Genomic DNA, 25011 nt, shown 5'->3' with positions numbered 1-25011 from the left:
TAATGGACTAGCCTGCCTTGGACTCCCAGTATAGAAGTCAGAACTGGAAGGATCACCTCTTCCCACCTAGACTCTGACATCTTTTTTTCTTAAGCCCTCCTTAGAGGACAGCTGCGAAGTGAGCTATCAAATATCCTCTTCAGTGTTGGCACCCCAGTTGTAGCATGCCGTCTCCAGAAAGGCCCGCCCAGTGCTTTCTTTAGTATCTTTTCAGGGCCGAGCAGATTACGTTTTATTGTCTCAGGCCTTTTACAATCATGTTGTTGATTTTAAACTTTATTCTAGCTCTGCTGGTTTTTGAATTCTGTTGTCCTTTTTAGCCGATTTTTCTCTCTCACCTTACTGTGTTTTTGTCATATTGTTGTATTTTTTTATTACTTATTTTTTATTCTGAGAGTTGCTCAGAGAGCCTTTTGATAGGGAGGGCTTTCAAATTAAACATAACTAAATAACTAACAATAAGGAACTTTGAGTGTCTGCCCCCCCCCCTGTAGAGCAATTGGCCAAGCAAAAGGTTTCCCCCCTAATATTTTCTTTTCTGATGCTACTGATTTTTTTTTGTTTTCTGCATTAATAAACACAAACCTTTCACAGATGCTAAGTGCCAATCATACGTCTTGTAAGCTGCTGCTAAATACATCCTCCCGGACAGGTTTTATTTCAGAAATGTGCTGCCCTTTGCCCAGCAAAACCCAGTAAATATAAATGCTTTTGATTCAAATGCAAGGCTTTGCATGGATGCGTGCACATACTTGTTTATTTGATGAATAAATAAGAGTGAGCCCTGCAAAGTGCACCCTGAATTACACCGAGGAGAGGGAAATCTGTTTTTAAAGGATTAGCATCTGCAAGGAAAGCACATAAATTAAAACATCAAAGCGATTTGGCTCCCTTAAGGACTGTAGTTATTTGGATAAATTGTCAGTGGCCAAGAGTGCAACAAGTTTGCTAGCAGTATTGATTTTCACCTTTGAATTACCCAAACATTTTTCATTGGCAAATATTAATTGCTTGTTAAGTGCTGAGGAATATGATGGCCAAAATATTGAACCCCATAACTAATCGGCCTTTTAGTTTTCCTTATCATTTCATAGTGGAGATTACATAAGGCACGGGGTTTGCTGAAGCCAGTGTGTCTTGTTTATGACAGATATTGCATCTTTACTCTCTGGCAATCAGCCTTGGAGAGTACTTTAAACTGGAGAGATTTACCCTTTTGGTTTTAGGGATTTCAGGGTATTAAACCTGGCCCTGAAAGATTTGAGGGTCTGGCAGGACCATGTTTTTGAAATCTTTTGCAGGAAGCATTGTTTTACTATGAAATGAGTTATGCGTAAACCCACAATTCTCAAAATTGTAGGTTGTAGACAAGCCAACCAAGGAAAACTGTTTTTCCACTGTCTCTTCCTGCACCTATTTGGATAGCACACAGTGGTGGGGTTCCCGGAGAAGTGAATTGATGTCAGACTTAATCAAGTTCAAGCCTTCGCTATAAACGTAATGCTGAGGCTCCCCTGGAGTTTGCAAGTAGAGGCCAATTCTCATGATGCTACTGTGGGCTCTTTTAAGCAACCATTTTCTGTGAGGCAGGGAGTTATGGATCTGGGTCCCAGCTGCCGCCTTGTAAGGCTTATTTTCCAGCTATCTCAAATCATGGGAGTTTTGTTGTCAAAGCTCCGTGAGCTCAGGACACATAATATGGCTGCACCGATAGAGTCTGTGCTCAGAGACAGCTCAGAGGGCTTGCGCACTTGCATGCCTCTACCCTAGATCTTCGATATAACACAATGGGAACTGCATTTTATTATTTTATAAACCTTTTTGGGGGGGGGTCAGGGACATACCGTGCAGTTAAATTTGCTGCTCCAAAACTATGCATGCGCCGGCATTAGGCAACATGAGTCGGCTGCATTATCATTATTTATTAGCATTATTTATGGCAGTGGTTCTAATTATGTGCCACAGGTGGCAGCGGTTGTCATCCAAAACATCTGAAGGCCACCAGGGTTGGGTAAAAGTGCTGCAGCTTATATTGAATGAACTTGAAATGATAGAATTGTAGAGTTGGAAAAGTCTACAAGGGCCATCTAGTGCAACCCCCTGCAGGGAAGGAATCTTTCGCCCAACGTAACCCACGAACCCTGGGATTAAGAGTCTACGTAGAATGTTGTGAACTGGCAGCGTTCGTTCCAAGAGCTTTTCTGCTGTCAAAGGGGCAAGTAAGGATAGAAGCCTGCAAAACAAACTCTACAGACGAAAGTATAGATGGGCAGGACAGTTTTCTAGGCAACAGGAAAGAGATTAGTTACGTATTCTCTCTTATCCCAATCTTCAAAGTGGCTTGCAACAAATTTGCATAACGGGGGCGGGGAGGGGGGGAAACCTCAAAGAATATGAAGGCTTCTTCTTCCTAAATCAGTTGTAAGCAGCAGAAATCTCCCCTTTACCTAAAGTTCTAATAAAACGTAACAGCACAAGACTTGTGAATGTGACAGCCCTAATCAATCCTGCAGTCTGGCTGTTAGGCACAAATTGCTGAAACAGGCCATATGATGGTGGTGTCTATCAAAACAATGATAGCTAAGTTGCAGCAGTGCTAACGTAGCTTTAGAGGGAAGGCTGTCGCTCAGTACTCCAGCACAGGAGTTGCCTGCGTATGGGCTTGACCCTGGCAACTCGAGGAACTGCTGGGGGACAATCTAGATGGGCCAACGGTTCGGCTCCAAATTATTATTTATTTTATTTTATTTTATTTATTTATACATTCCCCAGCCACTCTGGGCAGCCTCCAACAAAAGATCAAAAATACATTAAAACATCAGTCATTAAAAACTTCCCTAAACAGGGCTGCCTTCAGATGTCTTCCAAACATCAAATAGTTGTTTATTTCCTTGACATCTGATGGAAGGGCGTTCCACAGGGCAGATGCCAATTCCCGAGAAGGCCCTCTGCCTGGTTCCCTGTAACCTTGCTTCTCACAGTGAGGGAACCGCCAGAAGGCCCTCGGAGCTGGACCTCAGTGTCTGGGCAGAACGATGGGGGTGGAGACGCTCCTTTGGGTATACTGGGCCGAGGCCGTTTAGGGCTTTAAAGGTCAGCACCAACATTTTGAATTGTGTTTGGAAACGTCCTGGGAGCCAATGTAGGTCTTTCAAGACCGGTATTATGTGGTCTAGGCGGCCGCTCCCAGTCACCAGTCTGGCTGCCGCATTCTGGATCAGTTGTAGTTTTTGGGTCACCTTTAAAGGTAGCCCCGAGTAGAGCGTGTTGCAGTAGTCCAAGTGGGAGATAACTAGAGCATGCACCACTCTGGTGACACAGTCTGTGGGCAAGTAGGGTCTCAGCCTGCGTACCAGATGGAGCTGGTAGACAGCTGCCCTGGGCACAGAACTGACCTGTGCCTCCATGGACAGCTGTGAGTTCAAAATGACTCCCAGGCTGCACACTGTGTCCTTCAGGGCACAGTTGCCCCTTTCAGTCCCCCACACCCGCTCACCCCCTGTACCCCAAAACAGTACTTCTGTCTTGTCAGGATTCAACCTCAATCCATTAGCCACCATCCATCCTCCAACCACCTCCAGGCACTCACACAGGACCTTCACCACAGATTCTTATGTCTGTGTAGCACCTCTATTTCCTTGATGAAATGCAGGGACACACTTCCACATAGGTGCACGCTGCACACCAGAATCCGTTGCTGCATTTTTCAGAATGCATGCAAGGAGACAGGCAAGTGGTCCGGTGAGATGCCCATGTGGTGAAGCCTCCCCAGTGCATCTCCAGTGTTTGTGAGGCTTGCTTCTGGCCATATGCACATTCCATGCTGTCCTTCATTATGCACCTTTAGGCACATGGCAGAAATGTTCCTCTTTCACCAGGCCTTTGGTTGATCGACATCCACCACCCTTCAAAATGTGTTGGGGAGCAGGGAGTTATTGGCTTGTTTTTGTTTTTATTATTTTATGTTGTAACCGCCCTCAGGCCCGTGGGTATAGGATGGTATACAAATGTAATAATAATAATAATAATAATAATGGTGTACTGGCAAAGCAGGGAGATCCTGGTTCAAGTCTCCATTCCGTTTCTCAGGCTAAACTACTCCAATAGGGTTGTTGTTGAAAATAAAACAGGAGGAGAGGAGAGTTAACGTATACCACCAGAAAGAAGCTCTTTGAAAGATAATAAGCAGGATACAAACTAATTTCCAGTTAATGAGCTGGAATGTGTTTGGCTCCCCCTTTAGCCACACGCTCACTGAATATCATAAGGGAAAGAGTCATCCCTCTCTGTCTCTCTCTCTGTTCTTCAGCTCTTTATATGCGATAAAGAGGTCAAAATGGTGACCTACCTAACAGCCTTGCTATAAGAATTTTTGAGGGGAAATATATGTGAGTGCCTTGAACATTGGGGAGAATTGCTCCATTTCTTCATTGCTTGTCACTCATTCCCCACATGCATCGGCATGGATTGAACCAAACGTCAGTTGCACAGGCCCACACCTGAGGGTGCAACTTCATGGAAGTACAATCCGTTTGGGTTCTGTTCCGTTTTCTTTTTAGTGTTTGGATAAATTTTCTTCCTGGCGTTGCACTTGTTTAAGTAGCCTAGGAAACTCTAGGTATTCATTGTGGGTTAAGAGAGGGATCTCCGTAGGAATATAACTAGCTCTTTGAATCACGCCGTCTGCTAAGAGCCCTACATGGATATTCTCTCCACAGCCAGTTGACCCGCTCGGCAGAAAGGTCAGCCAGCAGAATAGGTCAAAAGAACCCTCTGTGCGTCGAGGGAAGACACCATCATGCATATATTGCTTCCCGACATGTTAGCCTGAATCATCCCTGTGCCCTGCTTAATATGTGCTGCGGAAGAAGCATGGGGACTTCCCCTCAGCAGTGCATGAACAGAGCCAATTTTTAATTTTGCTTTTTAAGAAGGAGAGTATAGCTGGTGCGTGCGTGAGAGAGAGGTGGGGAGCATTCAGAGCTCTGATGAGCTTGGGAGAGGAGCACAGGGCTCGAAATATCTTGCCCTGTCTTACTTTGTACCAGGCATCACCACCCCCAGTGACAACATTGGATAATTCACCCTGTTCTGTTGTGGGGTGCTGCTGCTGGTGGTTTTGCATTGCAGCAGTGAAGTGGGAAATGTGGGGTGCTCTCAAAAAGAGAATGATGGGTAGCTATGCTCTTTCTTAGGGTAAGATTTGAACGCAGGAGGCCGTGGATTCTTTAACCAGCCAGAGGCCTAGTTACACAGGAACACTTTTGCCTAGCTAGCTCTTCCAGCTTAATTTTATTTCAGAAAAGGAAATGGGGCTGATTCTGTTGGAACACGGCTGGGAGGCACACGCAGCCCCTGGAATGAGACAGACCTCTCCAGGCAGCTTCCTGATGAAGCGCAGCCCAGGACATTCACAAATCAGTCCCAGTGCACGCCAGCCTAGAACATAAACACTGACATGTGATGTAACAATCACACATCCAGCAACGGAGGAGTGAAATGCTAACCGATTCTTTCCATGGGAAAATGCTATTGTTGCACATCACAACTATTAGTTTGGTCTTCATAAGAGCAACCTCCCTTAGAAATCTGAAGTTATAATGGCCTTTGATCTATATCAGGCATAGGCAAACTCAGCCCTCCAGATGTTTCGGGACTACCACTGCCATCATCCCTGACCACTGGTCCTGTTAGCTAGGGATGGTGGGAGTTGTAGTCTCAGAACATCTGGAGGGCCGAGTTTGCCTATGCCTGATCATTGTGTATGGTGTATATTTGAAATCCTCTTTTAATCCAAATGTTACTATAGTTGGTGGCGGCTGACTAATTTTGTATATCATGGTTCTTGTTCTTCTTTATAGACCATCCACGGCCATAAAGGAGCCATAACAGCCGTGGCTTTTGCTCCCGATGGACGCTATCTTGCTACGTACTCCAACATAGACAGCCACATTTCCTTCTGGCAGGTATGTTTCATGTGTGTAACACTTCTTTGTCTCATATTTGAGTAGTGCTATTTTTCAAAACTGTCATATTCTGAGTCTGCCAGTCTCATATGTGGGCGCTGCAGACATAGTCTGAAGTTCCCCATTGTTTGCTATTTTAAAAAATCCCAGGGGTTTTAAAGCTTGCAGTCTGGGAAATCCTAGTGTTCCTCGGAAGCCTATCATGTGTTCCCCAGCGAGAACATTAGTAATGGCAGATGAGGCTCCTTATCAGACAAGCAGCTTGCTAGGACCAATCTTCCCCTCCAGTGTTATAGCCACAAGGGGACGTTGGATATTTTCAAGAGTACACTCTCAGTTCATGCAGCACAGGGGGGAGGTTCAAAAGGCCTTTCAAGAGCTCTGTGTGAACTTAGTGCACCCTATAATATGTCTGAGAACTTTCTTCAATGCACACGGGTTCAATAGCACACAAGCAAGAGGTTCCTCCAGACAAGTCAGTAAAGAGAGCTTCTCAGACTCAGACCTCTGTAATAAAACATCCAAAGAACACCACAACCACCAAATCCCAAGAATAAATACCAGGCAAGCCCCTTCTGATAGTCTCATGTGCCTCCAAGAATCAGTTGAGTCTCAGCCACTTGAGGTTGTGTTTTTTTTTAAGATAATTCAAAACCTTTGCTTAGCTTCCACATGGAGAATATTCCCTAACAGCTTGACAGCCAATGAACGTATCTCCTTTTGCCTCCTCAACTTTTGGATGTGACACTCAGAATTGGATAAAACAAACTCCCCCTTTTTAATCTGGAAAATACAGGAACAAAGGCAATTCCATGGGAATGTGTAGTTTCCAAGTTAACAATATTTATTTTAAAATATATATACCATTCCTTATTAAAAAGAAGAAAAGCAATTCAAACATGCTGCTTGCAAAAATGCCTGGTGCAGTCTTTCAATCCACCCTTCTGATCCAGAGCCGCTGTGTAAACAGAAAGTGCAAAGGGTGTGGGGGTTCCACATTCGCTTCAACAGATGAGGCAGACTTTGGGGTCCACTAGAGCTGTAGTATCATGGTGGGTAGGTTCAGCCCAGGAAGCAGCCATTGACCTGCAGCCTCCATCTATCTCAGCGGAGAGGAGCCACGACACCACACTGCTATTCCCTCATGTTTCCAATGCACCCATGGTCAAAAAATATTGTGAATGTTGAGTGAGTCTCCTTTCCTGCAATTAAGTTTCCAGCATAGCCTTTTGGAAAGTTCTCCTGCACAACACCCCCCCCTCCTTGAAATGAATAGGAGTTGCACAGTTGAGCAGGTCCTGTTCATTTGAGTGGTGTTCAAGAGTGACATCTTCCTGGTAGATGGTGCCTTTTGTTTAGAATTGCAGCCTACGTATGCAGATATCTGTGCAGGGGGGAAAGAGGGCTGGAGAAAGCTCTGACAGCAGAATGATTGCTTCCTTGCCTTGTAACATTCCTGTAACTATCAGCTATTAGTATATATTTTTAATCTACCCTGGCTTTCTGCATGTCATCCAATGATAACTGTACGTGTCATTAAAGAGTATTGAATTATTCTCCATCATCATACAGTGTGCGATTTCTGAAGCAGTGAATAAGAACCGTAGAAACGCTCTTCCATCACTTGCATATATTTAGTTGAGTTGCATGGGAAGATCTAGAAAGCAATCAGACGTATTGATTGAGATGTTTTACATGATCATCTAAGATTGCAGGGGGTGGAAGGGACAATATTCCTATACAGGCACGTGCTTCGACATATAAACTGCTCTTGTTTAATTCCCACCCTACCCCTTGTTTCTTTCTTTCTTTCTTTCTTTCTTTCTTTCTTTCTTTCTTTCTTTCTTTCTTTCTTTTTTTTACAAAAAGACAGCTTTAACATAAAGAGTTAAGATGAGCCAACACGTTGCATTTTAAAATGTGACCTCGTCCACTAGTGATTCCTCCCCCCACCCCCAGTGGTCTATTCAGTACTACTATTAATGCAGGAAAATCAGTAACATTAGTCATCTTAAAAGGGTTATTACTCAAGATGATTTAAATTGTGAAAATGTCAGTGGGGCTTGCATGCTCCCTGCTACAGATGCCATGATTTACACTCTCTGACACCATTCTGCTGCTGAGAAGGTCCAGGGAAAAAGTAATGGCTTCTATGTTGCGCTGATCAGAATTCAGAACATGATATCGGCAATAGCACATCTTAAAAACGTCCTAGGATGTGCCAAGGTTTTCATATGTCAAAGTCTCGGACACGCAGCTGAGGCCATCATCTCACCTGTTCTATGCAGATTCAAAGTTTATAATGGGTTTAGCAGGTTGCACCGATAAAGGGCTTTTGCTTTATTTCCTTGTTTTTAAAGCACATCCCTGGTGAAACAAAGCAATGCAAATTGACCAGTTACCATGTGAATTAGAAGCTCCAATATTTAAAGGTTTGTTCCCTTTATGTTTTGCCCAGGGAATGGATGGAGGTATAAAAAGCTGCTGCCTGTTATTGCTTTCTCTCCAATCCTCCATCCAACCCCTAATCAAAATATATAGGGTCAAAAACGCAACTTTTTTCATTCAGTAGAGAGGATTGTTTCCAACACTGGACTGTGCAGCTGCAACAGTTTAAAACAGTGTTTCTCAACCAGTGTGCCTCCAGATGTTTTGGGACTACAACTCCCATCATCCCTAGCTAGCAAGACCAGTGGTCAGGAATGATGGGAGTTGTAGTCCCAAAACATCTGGAGGCACACTGGTTGAGAAACACTGGTTTAAAATGCACACAGTCACAGAGACGATCTGAGCTCAATTAATGTTGCAATTGCTCATCTTCAAAAACTAGCATTTTAAAAGAAAGTTTGAGTCAGCAGTTCTCTCTGGAAATGGTGGGGGTTGGATTTTTCCTGCGAAATACTATTGACCCTGTCCGTTGTTAGGCATGGAAGTTCCAGTATGTATATGCAGCTTCCCTGTCTACAAAAACCTCCCTCTTTGCATCATTGGAGGGAGGTAGCTTTGCACTGAATTCAGAATCAGGAATGCAGGGCATGTTGTGAAATTGCCACCGTTCCATTTTGGCTCCTGAACTTTGCAAGAAAGAAAATTGGCATAGAACACAGGCAGGCTTTGGGTTTGTTCTCTTCCATAGAGAAGTGTGTTTATTTCAAGTTGCCTCCAACATTTTCAAGTGTAAAATTCTAGATACATCTGTAAAATTGCCCTAAAATGATGCATCAGGGAGCTACCAGTATAATTAAATAGCCTTTATGGACCCCTCTTTTAAAAAGCAAATGTGAAGGATCGGCCATGTTTTTCATGGTACTCATAATGCAACTTCAACAGGGATACTCACAAAGTTTTTATTGATTCTCAGTAGCTATTGGTTCAGAATGAATGGAACGAAACTCCAATTGAAGCCACCAGGAAGTATTATCAAACAACTTCTCTAAGCTCTTACAGGGTGCTCTATACATTTTACACTGCTATACTCTCCATAAAAAATTTTTTGGGATTTTGATACTGATTGACTGGTCCTCTTTTTTTTTTCCTGATGGCAGATGAACACCTCTCTTCTGGGAAGTATCGGGATGCTGAATTCTGCACCACAGCTCCGTTGCATTAAAACGTATCAGGTGCCCCCCGTCCAACCTGCATCGCCAGGCTCCCACAATGCCCTCAGACTGGCCAGGCTTATCTGGACTTCCAATCGCAATGTCATTCTCATGGCCCACGACGGCAAAGAGCACCGATTTGTGGTGTAGAGCCAGGCGTTCTGCTTTTGTTTCTTGCTCTCAATACAGTTTTGTTTGGAAACCCCCTGTAAATCTCATCTCCCTCATTGTGATCTTGACACCAGGTGGTCCACGCCAGGGTCTGCACCAGTAACGCAGAGAGATTGGCCAGGGGAAATTGCTTCCGTACAGCAGAAGCCTTGCTGTTGTTGACTTAGAGGCACACATACCAAACCCAGCAGCCTGCAACAGTTATGCCAGCATGTAGGGTTTCCCCCTTTATCCATAGGGAGAATAAGAACCATGAGAAAACAGCTGTGCTTTTTCGGATTGCGACTGCTTCAGTAAGACTCTCTGGAAGATCTTGATTTTATTAAGTTAAAAGAAAGAAAAATCAAATCACAGCATTTAAACCAGGCTTAATCCAATCGCTTTGAGAGTGGCTGAAATGATTCACAGGGTTTTAAGTTAAAAACTTTTTTTTTCTTCCTTTGAAGTATTTAGAATCCTGATGTTTACTGAAAGTATGTTTGTTTACATGGATGCTCCTCCAGCTGTGCTCCTAGCCTAAAATGGGTGGTGGCAGAGAGGTGAGCTTGTAGCATCCACACACAGGTCTTCACATGCATTCTCATGGCACTTCTTGACTTACAGGACAGGATCAGATGGCCCCCATGTGCATAGGAACTCCCCTGCGTCCACTAGAGATGCTGGTTCACAGCATTAAAGGTTTATTGTACCTGTCAGGCTCAGGATTTCACGGCAAAATATATGGGAAAGAGAATTTTCCACTTCCTTCAAACCGGCGATGCTTCCTTATATACATTCTTGATTGATTTGGAAATGATGGCATGCTTTAATGAGCAAAGAGGCCATTTTATGTTTCATATGTCAGGGAAGAGAGAATAATATTGACTGTGATGTTATTTTTTTTATTTTTTAAAAAATGAAAATTTGCAAGGTTACTAGAGAAAGAGGATGGCTGTTAGCATTTCCTTTGCTGCTAATACGGATATTTGTGTCCACGAGGGTTCTCTCTCCCAGATTTCTCTTGAACTGGACCCAACAAAAACATGACCCCAGTGAATTTTGTTCTGGTGTCAGCTTAATCATGATGCAACACATTTTCAGCATTTAGATTTCATTAAAGGACAGGGGTTTGAAGAGGTGGAAGTATTTGATGGAATGCATCACTAGTCATTGGTGCAGCAAATTGCCACTTTATTTTTTAACAGTTTCAATAAGTGAGCAGTGTAGATGTTCAAATATCGCCTGTATTTATTACTGTGTGAATGCACATGGAGTTTTGTTCCTAGTACGGCAGGGAAAACATTCTGGAGACTTGTTTTATTTAAATGGTGGTGCATTTAGACATGTGCTTTTCTAGCTTGCATTCTCTTTGCCTTAAATCTGGGGAATATGCAGAGAGACCGCTCTTAGTGTCTGCTAACACGCTCAACAGAAATTGAGCCTGTCAGATCCAAAAATAGATCTTGAATGAATTGATAAAAGAAAAGAAAAATGATGACTTCTGAGTTGAAAAACTATTGAGTACATTCTTTTAAGCACTGCTTGTATGCCGCCCACATGGATATGAATGAGAATTGCACAAGAGTAATCCGGTAGTCTTGCTCTCATCTCATATGTTTCAACTGGGCTTGTGCTGAAGCAGTTCCTAGTAGTTTGCATACATTGATTTTTTTTTTTTTTTGTTAAACATTTCGGTGGTATGTTCAATACACTGTACATGTAAATAGGATTACGCAGGCTGCAATCAACATATCTATCTACATGAGATTTTAAAAGCAGAGAAAGAAATTGAAGACCATTAGGAATGTTTATCTCATAGTTGTTGTGAGTTTATATCCTTTTTAACTATAGCAAAGCTTAAATGGATTTTATCTAATGATGGTGAAATTCTGTTGTGGATCTTCCGTGTTTTTGAAGTGAACTTACGCAACAGGTACCAGGATTTGGAAAAGGCAAGAAAGCATACACAAAAATATGTACGCTCTTTTCTACCGAATCAGAATGTTAGTATGACATAAACAGAAACGAACCATTTGTGCATTTCCCCTTGGGCATTCCAGAGTCATATTTACTTCCCTTACATAGACCTCTTTGTTGTTCATCCACCCTTTCCCCTTTCCTTGTGGTATGATTCAAAGCTCCACATGGAGCTCTGCATGGAAGCTCGTCGGCAGTGGCTAAATGCTTCTTGCATGCGGTGGGACTTGGTGCAAAAACTGCTCTCCATCACTACAGAAAATGGAAGGAGCCTCTGCTTGCAGAAAGCTCCACAGACCCACTGTGATCAGAACTTTGCATTCTATAAGCAGAAGGCTGACACCCAAAATGGCGCCTCTGTACAGAGCTCCTCTCCTCTCCCCTTCTTAATATGTTGCAACAACATCCATGTCCTGACTTTGACATAAGAGCAACAGCCAGCCAAGGAAATACAAATGCACATAAGATTTACTTCAAACTACAAGGGGGGCATTCAGAACCCAAAAAATTGGCTGCTGATTTCACATGCCTACAGCTTCTGTGTGTGTTGCAACATGGAGTTTCACTCTGGGTGTCTACCAGACCTGTTACATTATGCTGAATGAGAGAAAATCCGCCAAGTGGTGCTACACAATTTATGTTCAGTTCAGTGGGACCTGTGTGAAGAAGCCCCAGCTTATTTATTTCAAGTGCAGAATGTGGAGCAACTGCACTGCCCCGTTTTTATTTTTATTTTAAATGCTTAACATGTATTTCCTAAATTCCAGCCGCTTTAAATAAAACCATGGAAAAACACGCTACATGCTTTTATCACTAGGAAGTAGTTCAGTGTTGTGAAAGATCTAAGAAAGAAGTTTAAATGCTGTACCTTCTTAAAATTATGTATTCTGCAGATATCTAACACGTGGTGCATTATGTCTATTTAAATAAAAAAATGGAGTGCTTTTAAACCAATAGGGGAAGCTAGCCAGCAAAAAAAAGAGTAATTTAAACATGAGAATCAATATTTATGTGCTAGCAACTACAACAATCCGCTAGGCTTTGAATGGGAACCCACACGACCCTCTCACTGAAATAAATGTAGACTGTGCTACAGCAGGCGGCGTTCAGTGGATTTTTGGCCTAGAAGTCTTAATTTCCCTCACATGCAAATCAGCGCTTGAGTGACTTTCTCAGTCCTCACTGCAAACTTCATCACGGCTTAGACCTTTCAGCACTGCAGTAAAATTTGTATTGTCATTCCAGTGTAAGCTTTTAGTGTTTTATTGATTTGTTTAGTACTGTATTTGGATTTGTCCTTGTAAATGTAGAGACGTACGTGGCTTCATTGGCAGTTTACAAGCAAAAGATGACATGATGAGACACCTATATGAAAATGTTGTCATGACTAAAGTCGCAGTGTACGGTAACTGATTAAAATGTCTGCCTCAAGAAACGACTGGGCGATTCCACTTATTGGCTGCTGCATGTACCCAATGGCCCTGTGTAGATAATGTCTATGAAATAAATGCTAAATTGGACCAGAGAGTGCTTTCCCTATATTACAATCATCACGTTGATTGCCACACTCAACAACAGCAGGTGGTTGCACTAAGCTGGGCTGGACCGGACGCAACAGTCATGTTATAGCTGTGATTGGAAATATACACCACAATTGTAGTTTCAGCTACCCACACTCTATAACACCGAGAAATTTAGCAGTAGTAATGTGGTCGCTGTGACCCTCAGCGATATGAAATGAGGATGGGGAAATGCAAAATATTGTAATGTCATGATACTTAAGATGTGAACTATTTCACAGGACAGCCATTTTTAGCAGCAGACTCTGTGCTTACCATATTACCTAGTTTGGCCCTTAGTTTTGTGTGTGTGTGGAAAGAGAGAGTCTGTTTTTTCCTTTCGGTGTCTGTCTGGGACATTTCATTTTGGTGGGTGGAGCTTCAGAAAGATCCGATTTATTCATAAGGCAAAAGGAATTGGGGAAGGTAATCAATGGGAAAAATACCAAGGCTCGTTATTTTAATTTTAGGAATGATGTGATTACACCCAGAAAGGAAGGCAGGAATTTAATTAGTACCCTCCATAGTACAGGAAAATGGGAGGTCTTTTTGTCTTCTCCCCCTCTCCCAAGAAATTGAACCAAGTTATTTGCCGAGACATTAAGACAAGGGCAGCTTCCCATTGGGAAAGCAGCAGAATGTGCTCCTTCATCCAGCAGTTTTTCACTTAGATCTACATACCTGTGGTATCACTAGGCTAATTATTCTTCAGAGAGGATCATAACCAATAATTAATTCGGTCCTTTGGGTTGGTGGGGTTTTTTTTTCCCTTGGAAGAGTATGGATTGAGGTGGTCATTATGTAACAGGGGAGGGTGGGGGGGGGACATCAGATAACCGCAAGCCTTCATAATTGCAACACTTCAAGAACCTCTTGATTCTCAAGGTATGTTCCTTTGCTGCAATAATTGACGGCTTAAATATATATATATATATTTCCTATAGGTAGAATCTGCTCAGTAACTGTTCTATTGCTGATCACATAAACTGATCAAACGCAGAAAGGGCACGACATTAATAGGAAGGTAAAGCCAGCCAGTGCTGGATGAACTTTCACCTTTCACCTCTTCAGCTGACAGACAGAGGCGAGTGTTGGGAAAAAATCAATACTTAGGAGCCAGGAGGGAAATATTTCCAACCTCTAACTAGAGAATGTATTTTGACAAGGCCAAGATAATCCAAGCTGCAGAGGAGAAAGAGAAAAGAAGACTCATTTTTAAAGCTTGACACTTCAAGGTGTTTTTGTACAATGGTTTAGAGAAAGCATCGATAACGTACAAATACCAAAGGTCAAAAAAAGAAAAGCAGGGGAGAATTTCAGAAATTACATGCATTGTCTTTCTTTCTATTTCCTTTACCAAATAACAAGATTGCAGCCCAGCTTTGATTACCAGATACATGTACACGGACATTAAAGAATTATGTGATTCCATGAATTCTCCCCATTTGTGGGGAGTGGCACGAGTGGGGGATTAAAGGCATCTGTGTTCTGCCTGCAGCAATTCCATTGTGTAGCACATCTGCCTCCGCTCTCTGCTGTATCCTGGCACTGCCTTGCAGTAATTGCTTATAATATTACCTAGTGAGTTGTTGAGCATCCTCTTTGTGAAATGGGAGCTACTGTCACATACAGTGGTACCTCTACTTACGAATTTAATGCGTTCTGAACACACATTCGTAAGTCGGAAAAAAATTGTTAAGTCGAATCCCATAGGAATGCATGGGGAGAATAAATTCGTAAGTCGAAGCAACCCTATCTAAAAATTCGTAAGTAGAAAAAATCCTATCTAAACTGCATCCAAGATGGAGGACGGAGCTCCATTCGTAAGTAGAAACATTCGTAAGTAGAGTTATTCGTAAGTAGAGGTACCACTGTATACGTACCAAAACGGATGGGAACTGCTGGAGCCCATTCTGCATGCATGCCGACCACTACCGGAACTGGAAGTGTAAACAGACCCAACACTGACACACACCATGTGAGAATTCTGTGTGCCTGTATCTGACTCCCGCATGTTAAGTCATTGCCTAGCTTTGCAGTCATCAAGTGATGAATATTCACGTGTGAGACAGATCTTCGATTAGCTCTCGTGGATTCTGCGCCCAGAGATCAGCATTCTTATTATTACTACTACTACCCCAAGTCAGTAAGTTGGCTGGTTTATTTAGCTAGCTATTTATTTCATAAAATTTATACAGCGCTTGATGGTAAAAAAACAAAACAACAACACCCTCAAAGCAGGTTACAAAAGATAAAACAGTCAAATTCAGGAAAAATTGCAGCCATGCTGGTATTGCGGAAGGATAAGCTTCACCTGGGCAGCTCAGCCCCTATGTACATCTCTGAATTCTAGATTCAATGGAATGCCCCCTAAGTGAGCGTACCTGGGATTGCAGCTTTGAGGTCTTACCATGAAGTTACCACTTGGGGGTTCCAACCATGGCCTGGTTCACACCCTAGGCAGTCTCTTTGATATCACCAGCCCAGTGGAGTTCATGTTGGAACCATCAACATCTGTATGACAGCTGCAGTCACATAAAGGGCATCGGCCATGTGTACATAACTGGTACAGAGGCAGCAATTCATGTTAGGGGTGTCTCCATGCAATCCTCACCAAGTCCAGCAGTCTATATATAGTCTTGATGGAAAGGCATTGTTCTGTTATGCTCACTATGGCAGCAGCTACTGTACTAGAGCAACCCTTTTCAATGCACATGCAATTGTTCACTGTTACCTATTGCAAGGTAATCTAGGAAGCTGCCTTATACTGATTGGTCCATCTCACACAGCATTGTCTACACCAGCAGTGGCTCTCCAAAGTCTTTGCTGGGTCAACTCGGAGATGCCAGGGATTGACGCTTGAATTTTCTGCATCCATGATCTGTACCATTAATAACCTTATGGTTGTTTCTCAAAATTACATGAGAGTAGCCCATTCAAGGGACATTCAAGGGTAGTGGCGCCTGCCCTGTGGAACGCCCTCCCATCGGAGGTCAAGGAGATAAACAACTACCTGACATTTAGAAAACACCTAAAGGCAGCCCTGTTTAGGGAAGTTTTTAATCTGTGATATTTTAATGTATTTTGGTATTTGTTGGAAGCCGCCCAGAATGGCTGGGGGAACCCAGCCAGATGGGCGGGGTATAAATAATAATAATAATGGGTGGCACTGTGGTCTAAACCACAGACCCTAGGGCTTGCCGATCAGAAGGTCGGCGGTTCAAATCCCCGTGACGGGGTGAGCTCCCGTCACTCGGTCCCTGCTCCTGCCAACCTAGCAGTTGGCAACCTAGCAGTTCGAAAGCACATCAAAGTGCAAGTAGATAAATAGGTACCGCTCCGGCAGGAAAGTAAACAGTGTTTCCGTGTGCTGCTCTGGTTCGCCAGAAGCGGCTTAGTCATGCTGGCCACATACCTGGAAAGCTGTCTGCGGACAAATAGCAGCTCCCTCGGCCTGTAAAGCGAGATGAGCGCCGCAACCCCAGAGTCATCCGCCACTGGACTTAACGGTCAGGGGTCCCTTTACTTTCACCTAGCCCATTCAAATCCAGAAAAACAGATAAATGCCCCCTCTATTAGCATAACTACAGTCTCTGGAAGCCAGCTAATATTGTGAAAAGTAAGGATGTACCCATTGATCATCTGTGATCAGTTGGCATGTCCAAAGGAAAGAGTCTTTTCAGCCATGACTTCACATCTCTGGAAAACATTGCCACCTGCACTGTGACAGGCTCCATGATTTCTGGTGTTCGGAAAAGTTCTAAAAGGACCCCATGTTTTCATTTGTTATTATCCTGAGTGTGTTTAGGCTTGATGACGGCGTATTATTATTGAAGGCTTATAACGATTATTTTGTTTCTGCATTTGTATTGTTTTGTGAGTTATAAGCCACTTCAAGAGGGGTTTTAAAGGGGTGGCCTAAAAATATATCTACATAAATGGGAGAATGTTGTTATTGCCATAAAGGTGCCTTTGAAAGTACAAGAAGACAGAGCCCTGCCCCAAAAGGCTTACAGTCCTGAAATTCAACACAGTGGAGAATTCAGCGAAAGGAAGGCAAGGATATATAGGCAAGGGAGATGATGGCTGCTGATTGATCGTTTATTTCAAATTTGTTGCTGTTTTGACATTTTCCATGTTAAGCTTGTGGACTGCTTTGAAGACCTTTAAAAAAAATATTAAAGGCCAGTCTAGTAGCGCTGAGATCAGAATTTTGGGATAGCACAACAAAGGAGACAGCTGGATATTTTTCTTCCTGCCGTTTCCTCTCCTCCCTCCCACCTCCACCACCCATTTATCAGAAGTAGTTGCAGGGGATTTTCTGTGCACACCCAGAGAAAAGGCTGAAATAACGGCAAAAAAAGACAAATAAGAGGTTGAGAATAAGAGTGACGCATTCTTAGCAACAGGAGAGGCGTCTCTCCAAACTGTAGCACAGCAATGAATCTGAACTGGTGCAAATTGCTTAATGGCTATGGCCACCTACTGGCTAATTACTTCAATATCACAGATGATCCTTCACTTGTAAGCTCTGCAACCTCCACTCAGAAAAAGATACCTGCGATGAGAGGGGGGCACTTGAGATCTATAGGGAAAATATTATTACAGGAAATTACAACTGTCTGCTCTTTTGTTGCAGGAAACAGGGCTTCGGTTCCTCCCCGAGCGTTACAGGGTTTCTAACCGTCAGCACAATGGTGTTTTTCTGGGAGTGCTTTCCCCCCCAAAGCATAGTACCTGCTCCTTGTCTCAGGGTCTTGCAAATTATACATTCCCTGTATGTTTTAATTGAGCGTCATCTTCAAGGTACACCACTCGTAAGTGGAAGCTTTAGCTGCAAGTAACAGCAAGTATTGATCAAATATTTTTGCCGAGCCTCTAATAATGGTGCTCTTATTATTGTTAGTGTTTTATATGGTGCGTATTTCCATAACTGCCAAGTTATCCCTTTTTAAAGGGATTTTCCCTTATGCTGAATAGGCTTCCTCGCGAGAAAAGGGAAAACTTGGCAGCTATGCGTATTTCTTAGGAGATGCAGCCGCTCCAGGTAGTTTACTGAAAAGCCAGTTCAAGAGAACAAATTCATTCTTATCCTTTCAAGGGGGTGTGGGGTGTGTGGTTTAATTCCTCACTGTTAGAGGAGCATCTGTGCAGCCCAATCCTTTGCATTAGCCCAATCGCTGGGTTAACTTCATTGAAACTCACTGGGCGTCACTCCTGCTTCTAGCCCTCATGGTTGAGAACAAAACCTTCATAAGGTATAAAGCAAGCTCCTCTAAAGGCTGTGACACTAGAGGGCACTCTGGGTGGGGTTTCCAGCAGCCAAGGAGAGCGGTGGGTGTTCTTTAAAATTATACACACATGCTGTGTTTGTTCTTTAGAATTATACACACCACTGCTGTGCTGTGCTTTTCGTTTTTGTTTACTTTTGGAGAAATCGGTGCAGAAAGAATTTTAATGGGAAGAAGTTCTTGTAAAAAAGCAAAATTAGCAAATGTGCTGATGTCAGGGGCTCGGTAACGCAGCTTCTCACACCTCAAGGAAAGCCCAAGAGAAGGCATGATGAAGTCCCCTCCTCCCATGGGGTTGCCACAGTCCATCAGAGCTCGGGGCAGCTGTTCCTTGCTTCCTTCGCTAGCAGACCACCCTCTGGCTTCCCTTCAGACTCTAGAAGCCCTGCTCATTTTGGTGGCAGAAACGTCAGCCAACTACTCTCCACCCATTTCTTTGTTGACCCTCAAGAGAGGGCCCCTGGCACCTTCAGGTCTCTCCCATCCATCCATCCTTCCTTCCTCCTCTCGCGCTTTCCGAAACAATATCTCACCCGAAACACACAGCCTTCGAAAAATTCTCACTTCTCTGAAATTTGCAATGCTGTTCTCCAAGGAAGGTGCACAAAAAAATGTGTGCTAGGATACAGCATGTGCCTAAAGATGTATATATTCGTGAAAGTGGTGTGCAAAAATACATGTTAGTGGAAATGGCTTAAACCAGGCATCCCCAAACTGCGGCCCTCCAGATGTTTTGGCCTACAACTCCCATGATCCCTAGCTAACAGGACAAGTGGTCGGGGAAGATGGGAATTGCAGTCCAAAACATCTGGAGGGCCGCAGTTTGGGGATGCCTGGCTTAAACTGTGGAATTTACTTCTGCAAGATGTAGTGATGGCCATCCATTCTGATGGCTTTGAAAGAGCATTAGGCAACTATCTGTGGCTATTGGCCATGATGGGTGTGTACTATCTCCACCAATGGAGGAAGTTTCCCTTGATATTTCCGTTCCTGAGTGTTACACTCAGATCTTGCTTTCAGGCTTCCCTTTGGCATCTGGTTAGCCACTGTGAAGACAGGAAGCAGGATTAGATGAGCCTTTGGTCTGACCCAACATGGTCTGTTTACAGTGGTGTCTGATTACACCACTGAAGAAAACCAGAACAGTTGATTGATCTCATCATAACCACCACCACCACCACCATCAACATTGGCATACCACCCTTCAGCCGTAGATCTCAGGACAGTTCACAAAATAAAAAGATAAAAACACACAATACGTCATCATCATACCCTCCCGCTCCCACAAACACAGTTAAAAGGGCATCAGATGATAATCAGCCAAAGGCTTGGTTGAAGACGAAAGCTTTCGCTTGGTGCCTAAATGAAGGCACCAGCCAAACATCCCTGGGGAGAGCATTCCACAAATGGGGAGCCACTGCAGAAAAGGCCCATTCTCATGTTGCCATCCTCTGAACCTCTGGCAGAGGAGGCACATGAAAAAGGGTGTCAGAAAATGATCTCAGGGTCCAGGTTTGTTCACATGGCAGCCTGTCTTGCGCCGGTGAGCAACCTGGCCGCCAAATTTTGCACCAGCTGAAGTTTCCGAACCGTCTTCAGAGGCAGCCCTATGTATAATATATAATGTGTTGCAGTAATCTAACCCAGAGGTTATCAGAGCATAGACAACACTAGTTAGGCTAGATAGGGCACAGCTGGGGCCCTGGCCAAAGCTGATGGAATTTCTTATACGTGACTATGTGTTTGATGAAGGAAATGTTGATTTGCTCAGAAGACCACCAATAATGGTGGATATTGCATGTTGGTTTTAGTTTTTGTGCTCATAAAATATGGATTCTTAAGCCCTTCTGTAATTGGTACTTTACATTTGTTAACAAGCTGGGATAAATAATGGTCTGTTTGTGCTTAATAGACTATTCCCTTGGCACTGGGAATTTCAGTCCTTGGGGTGGGGGATGATGAGCAGATGTTTTCTCTCAGCATCTGCCTGTCAATCTACAGTTCCAATAATAATAATAATAATAATAATAATAATAATAATAATAATAATAATAATTTATTTGTAGCCCGCCCATCTGGCTGGGTTTCCCCAGCCACTCTGAGCGGCTTCCAACAAAGATTAAAATAGATTAAAATGTCACACAATAAAAACTTCCCTAAACTTCCCTTTAGAAGAAGGTATGTCAAAGTGGTCAAAATCTAATCTACCTGCAATGTGGACCCATTGAAACTTGGCCATTCAGCCTTTTAGGACTGAACTACATGTAGCATAGTCAGCTCAAGAATTGGGGCAGACTGGGGTAGCAGTGTCGGGCAGTGAGGCTTTAGGCTAGGGATGGGAAACTGTGGTTCTCCAGCTGCTGTTGGAATATAGCTTCCGTCCTCCTTATTCATTGGCCATGAAGGTGGGAACTGATGGAATTGGACTAACAACATCAAAACAGCCCCCAGATTCTCAGTCCTTGCTTTAACCCTTGGCCCCTGTTCTTGTTGTTCTTGTTGTTGTTTGATGATGGTGATGGTGATGATGATTTAATTTTTAAAAAAATCAGCTATGCAAGGATAAAATGAATGGCAAATATCATACCTGTTTTGACCTTTAAATAGCTGGGTTTGAATGTTCGTGGGTGCCTCCATGTAGAGGAAAGAGACAGCCCATAGGAAATGTATACAGCATCAAAAATACAAAAAAGCAAACCAAACCCAAATAAATTGGAAAAAAGCTTTTTTGGGTGGGTGGGTGTAAAATGTTTCCTCCAAAGATATATTGCAATTAATTTCATTGGAGTTTCACTTCAAAGGTTCCTAAAGCCTTTCTGGCCAGCAAGCACAGCTGGTGTTTGCACTGCAGCTATATAAAAATTTTGAGCTTGCCTTAGTTTGTAAACTAAATTAACTGCAGCTAGCCCTCCATCCTCCTTATGCGCGCGCGCGCACACACACACACACACACACACAGCTGCATCATCCCTGGCTTAGAAGTGATGTCAAATGTCTTTATTTCTCTGTGTGCGTATTATAAGCCCATTTTTTTTTGCTGAAAGCTGAGCAATGCAGCTGCCAAATGCACTGGGATGTTGTAGCGCAACCCGTGCTCTTGTCAGTCCTGAATTCCAGGGTTTCCCCCCTTTGTAAAATAGGCCCCATGTTCCTGGCTTGGGCAAGGGGGGAAGAAGGGGAGTTTGACGAACAGTCAGAGGCTCCAAGGGTAACACATTGAACAGGGGCGATGCCTCCACCCAAGGAAAAGGCCTTTGAAGAGGCAGCTTCATAGGACACCTTCCCTGATGCCGGCGGATTAAATATTAATCTGCTATGAAAAATTAAAAGGTGAAACTTTCCTCTGGAGTGGCTCAGCAGCTCGTCTCTCTCTCTCTCTCTTGCCGGCAGTTGGTTGTATATTAATGTGAAGACTGAAGGAAAGAACTGATCATTCTCAATGAAAATACAGATTTGTGTAAAAATCTGGATTGATTTTTCTTAATGTCAAATGAGAATTGATATAATTGGAGGCACACACACACACACCCTGGCCTTCTCCATTGGAAGGATGACGTTTAAATTTTTAAGAGCTTAATGTGGCCACGTTTCTGGGGAGGCGCGTCCCGTTTTGCCACTTGAGGTTTCATAGAATCATAGAGTTGAAAGAGACCACAAGGGCCATCCAGTCCAACCCCCTGCCAAGCAGGAAACACCATCAAAGCATTCTTGACATATGCCTGTCAAGCCTCTGCTTAAAGACCTCCAAAGAAGGAGACTCCACCACACTCCTTGGCAGCAAATTCCACTGCCGAACAGCTCTTACTGTCAGGAAGTTCTTCCTAATGTTTAGGTGGAATCTTCTTTCTTGAAGTTTGAATCCATTGCTCTGTGTCCGCTTCTCTGGAGCAGCAGAAAACAACCTTTCTCCCTCCTCCATATGACATCCTTTCATATATTTGGACATGGCTATCATATCACCCTTTAACCTTCTCTTCTCCAGGCTAAACATACCCAGCTCCCTAAGCCGTTCCTCATAAGGCATCGTTTCCAGGCCTTTGACCATTTTGGTTGCCCTCTTCTGGACACGTTCCAGCTTGTCAGTATCCTTCTTGAACTGTGGTGCCCAGAACTGGACACAGTACTCCAGGTGAGGTCTGACCAGAGCAGAATACAGTGGTACTATTACTTCCCTTGATCTAGATCAGGCATGTCAAACCTGCGGCCCTCCAGATGTTTTGGCCTACAACTCCCATGATCCCTAGCTAGCAGGACCAGTGGTTGGGGAAGATGGGAATTGTAGTCCAAAACATCTGGAGGGCCGCATGTTTGACATGCCTGATCTAGATGCTATACTCCTATTGATGCAGCCCAGAATTGCATTGGCTTTTTTAGCTGCTGCATCACACTGCTGACTCATGTCAAGTCTGTGGTCTACTAAGACTCCTAGATCCTTTTCACATGTACTGCTCTCAAGCCAGGTGTCACCCATCCTGTATTTGTGCCTTTCATTATTATTTTTTGCCCAAGTGTAGTACCTTACATTTCTCCTTGTTAAAATTCATCTTGTTTGCTTTGGCCCAGTTGTCTAATCTGTTAAGGTCATTTTGAAGTGTGATCCTGTCCTCTGAGGTATTAGCCACCGCTCCCAATTTGGTGTCGTCCGCAAACTTGCTCAGGATGCCCTCAAGCCCATCATCCAAGTCATTGATGAAGATGTTGAATAAGACTGGGCCCAAGACAGAACCCTGTGGCTTAAACAGGAGGAGCCACTTAGCCCTGCCACCACCACCACTGCTGCTGCCGCCACCTACCAGTTCCTGTCGCCGCCACCTGCTCTGTCACATCCACTGCCTGGTGGAGAAGCGGCACTCTCACCAGTGCTGATTTTGGGTGAAATCTTGCTCCAAATGGATGCAATCTTGCCCCAAATCGGCACTGGTGGCTGCTGTGCGCCTCCGTTGCTGGCAGAGGTGGCAGGGAATTCCGGGCAGCTTCTGCCCCCTGAAGCAGTGGCCTTACCCTAACCATGGAGGAGGGGAGAGTGTTCTTGCATTTGGTTCCTGCTTATGGGTTTCAGACAGGCATCCAGTTGGCCGCTTTGAGAGCAGGCTGCTGGACTTGATGGGCTGTTGGCCTGATCCAAGAGACTCTTCTTAGGCACATTTATTGCCCAGGAGCTGATGAAGAGGGCAAATGCGTTGCCTGCAGTGTTAACTCTCCCTGCCCTAAACTTGTGTGCCTTCTTTTAATCCATTAAAAATAAATAAATCTCAAGGTACTTCTGCTCAGTTAGGAATGAGGGACGTGATCTCGGAGGAGGTCTCTCAATACGGATGGCAAATCAGTAAAATCTGAGTGATGGGATGACATTAAAACAATATATTGATAAAGTTGGTATCCTGGCCCCTCAGTGTCCTGGCTAATGCAGCAAAACAGCTATCTTTAGAAATGCTTATACTCATAATTACACAACAGCAGGACAAATTAGTCCAGGAAAGCGTGCATGAAATACAGTAAGCCGATTCTGCTCTGCAATGCAAGACCAGTGGCATTATAGAAACGGCTGGTTTTGACTTACTGGAAGGTCTTAAGAGATAACCGGGCAGGGCCGACTATCTAAAAGCACCCCCCCACACACACACACACACAAACACACACACACTCCAAAATAAAATTTAAAAAGAAGCAAGGGTATAACTGTCTTAAGTCTGTACATCCCAAACTATGCAGGGGCAAACTAATGTGCTGTGAGTTCAATTGGACTGAATCCCAGGTAAGTGTGTAGAATGATGATGGCTGCCTTAATTATTCCCAGGTGAGGCAGCAAAAGGAGGCTGCTTTGCACCAGGTCAGATGGTTTGCCCAATTAGCCTAGAATTAGCCTGCTAACTGGAAGGGGCTCTCCAGTGACTGAGGCAAAGATGCTTTCTGTCACCTGCTGCCTGACCCTTTTAGCTGGAGATGCCACAGAGCAAGCATGGGAAAGAGGCAGAAATTAGTGATTCATGCAGGAACATGGGTGGTGTTTATTTGCATGTTCTAAACCCGCCTTCCCCAAATTGGAGCACTCCAGGTGGTTTGAACCAATGTCTCTCTGTCCAAAACAGAACAGCCAATGGACAGGGATGGTGTGCTTTTAGAGCCACAAAAATAATCCAGGGGTATTGGAGCAACTCCCCAATGAAGAAAGGTTCGGAGTTCCTTAGTTTAGAGGGCAGGCAAGTAAGGGGAGACATGATAGAGGTGTGTGAGATTCTGCATGGTGTAGAGAAAGCAGACAGAGACAAGTTGTTTTTTCCCCATTGTACAAACGTTTGGGGCTATTCAAGGAAGTTGAATGGTGGGAGACCAAAAAAGGGACTTTTTTGCACAGAGTATAGTAAATTATATGAGAGCTGGACCATAAAGAAGGCTGATCGCCGAAGAATTGATGCTTTTGAATTATGATGCTGGAGGAGACTCTTGAGAGTCCCATGGACTGCAAGAA

At 43.7% G+C, this 25011-nt stretch overlaps 1 protein-coding gene across 4 annotated transcripts in view; it reads left to right on the top strand.

Annotated features, from left to right (window-relative positions):
- The window catches only part of WDR7 (WD repeat domain 7), a 206361-nt gene extending 196583 nt beyond the window's left edge, over window positions 1-9778 (top strand). For all 4 annotated transcript variants that reach the window (XM_060280352.1, XM_060280350.1, XM_060280351.1 and 1 more), the window contains 2 exons: window positions 5862-5966; window positions 9512-9778. In XM_060280352.1, coding sequence (XP_060136335.1) covers window positions 5862-5966; window positions 9512-9715 — 309 coding nt within the window. In that variant the 3' untranslated portion in view covers window positions 9716-9778. The remainder of the gene's footprint in view (window positions 1-5861; window positions 5967-9511) is intronic.
- The last annotated feature ends 15233 nt before the right edge of the window (window positions 9779-25011 follow it).

The sequence above is a fragment of the Zootoca vivipara genome, chromosome 11 (assembly GCF_963506605.1).
Source record: "Zootoca vivipara chromosome 11, rZooViv1.1, whole genome shotgun sequence".
Classification (NCBI taxonomy): Eukaryota; Metazoa; Chordata; class Lepidosauria; order Squamata; family Lacertidae; genus Zootoca; species Zootoca vivipara.
This window is presented reverse-complemented; position numbering and strand designations above follow the sequence as displayed.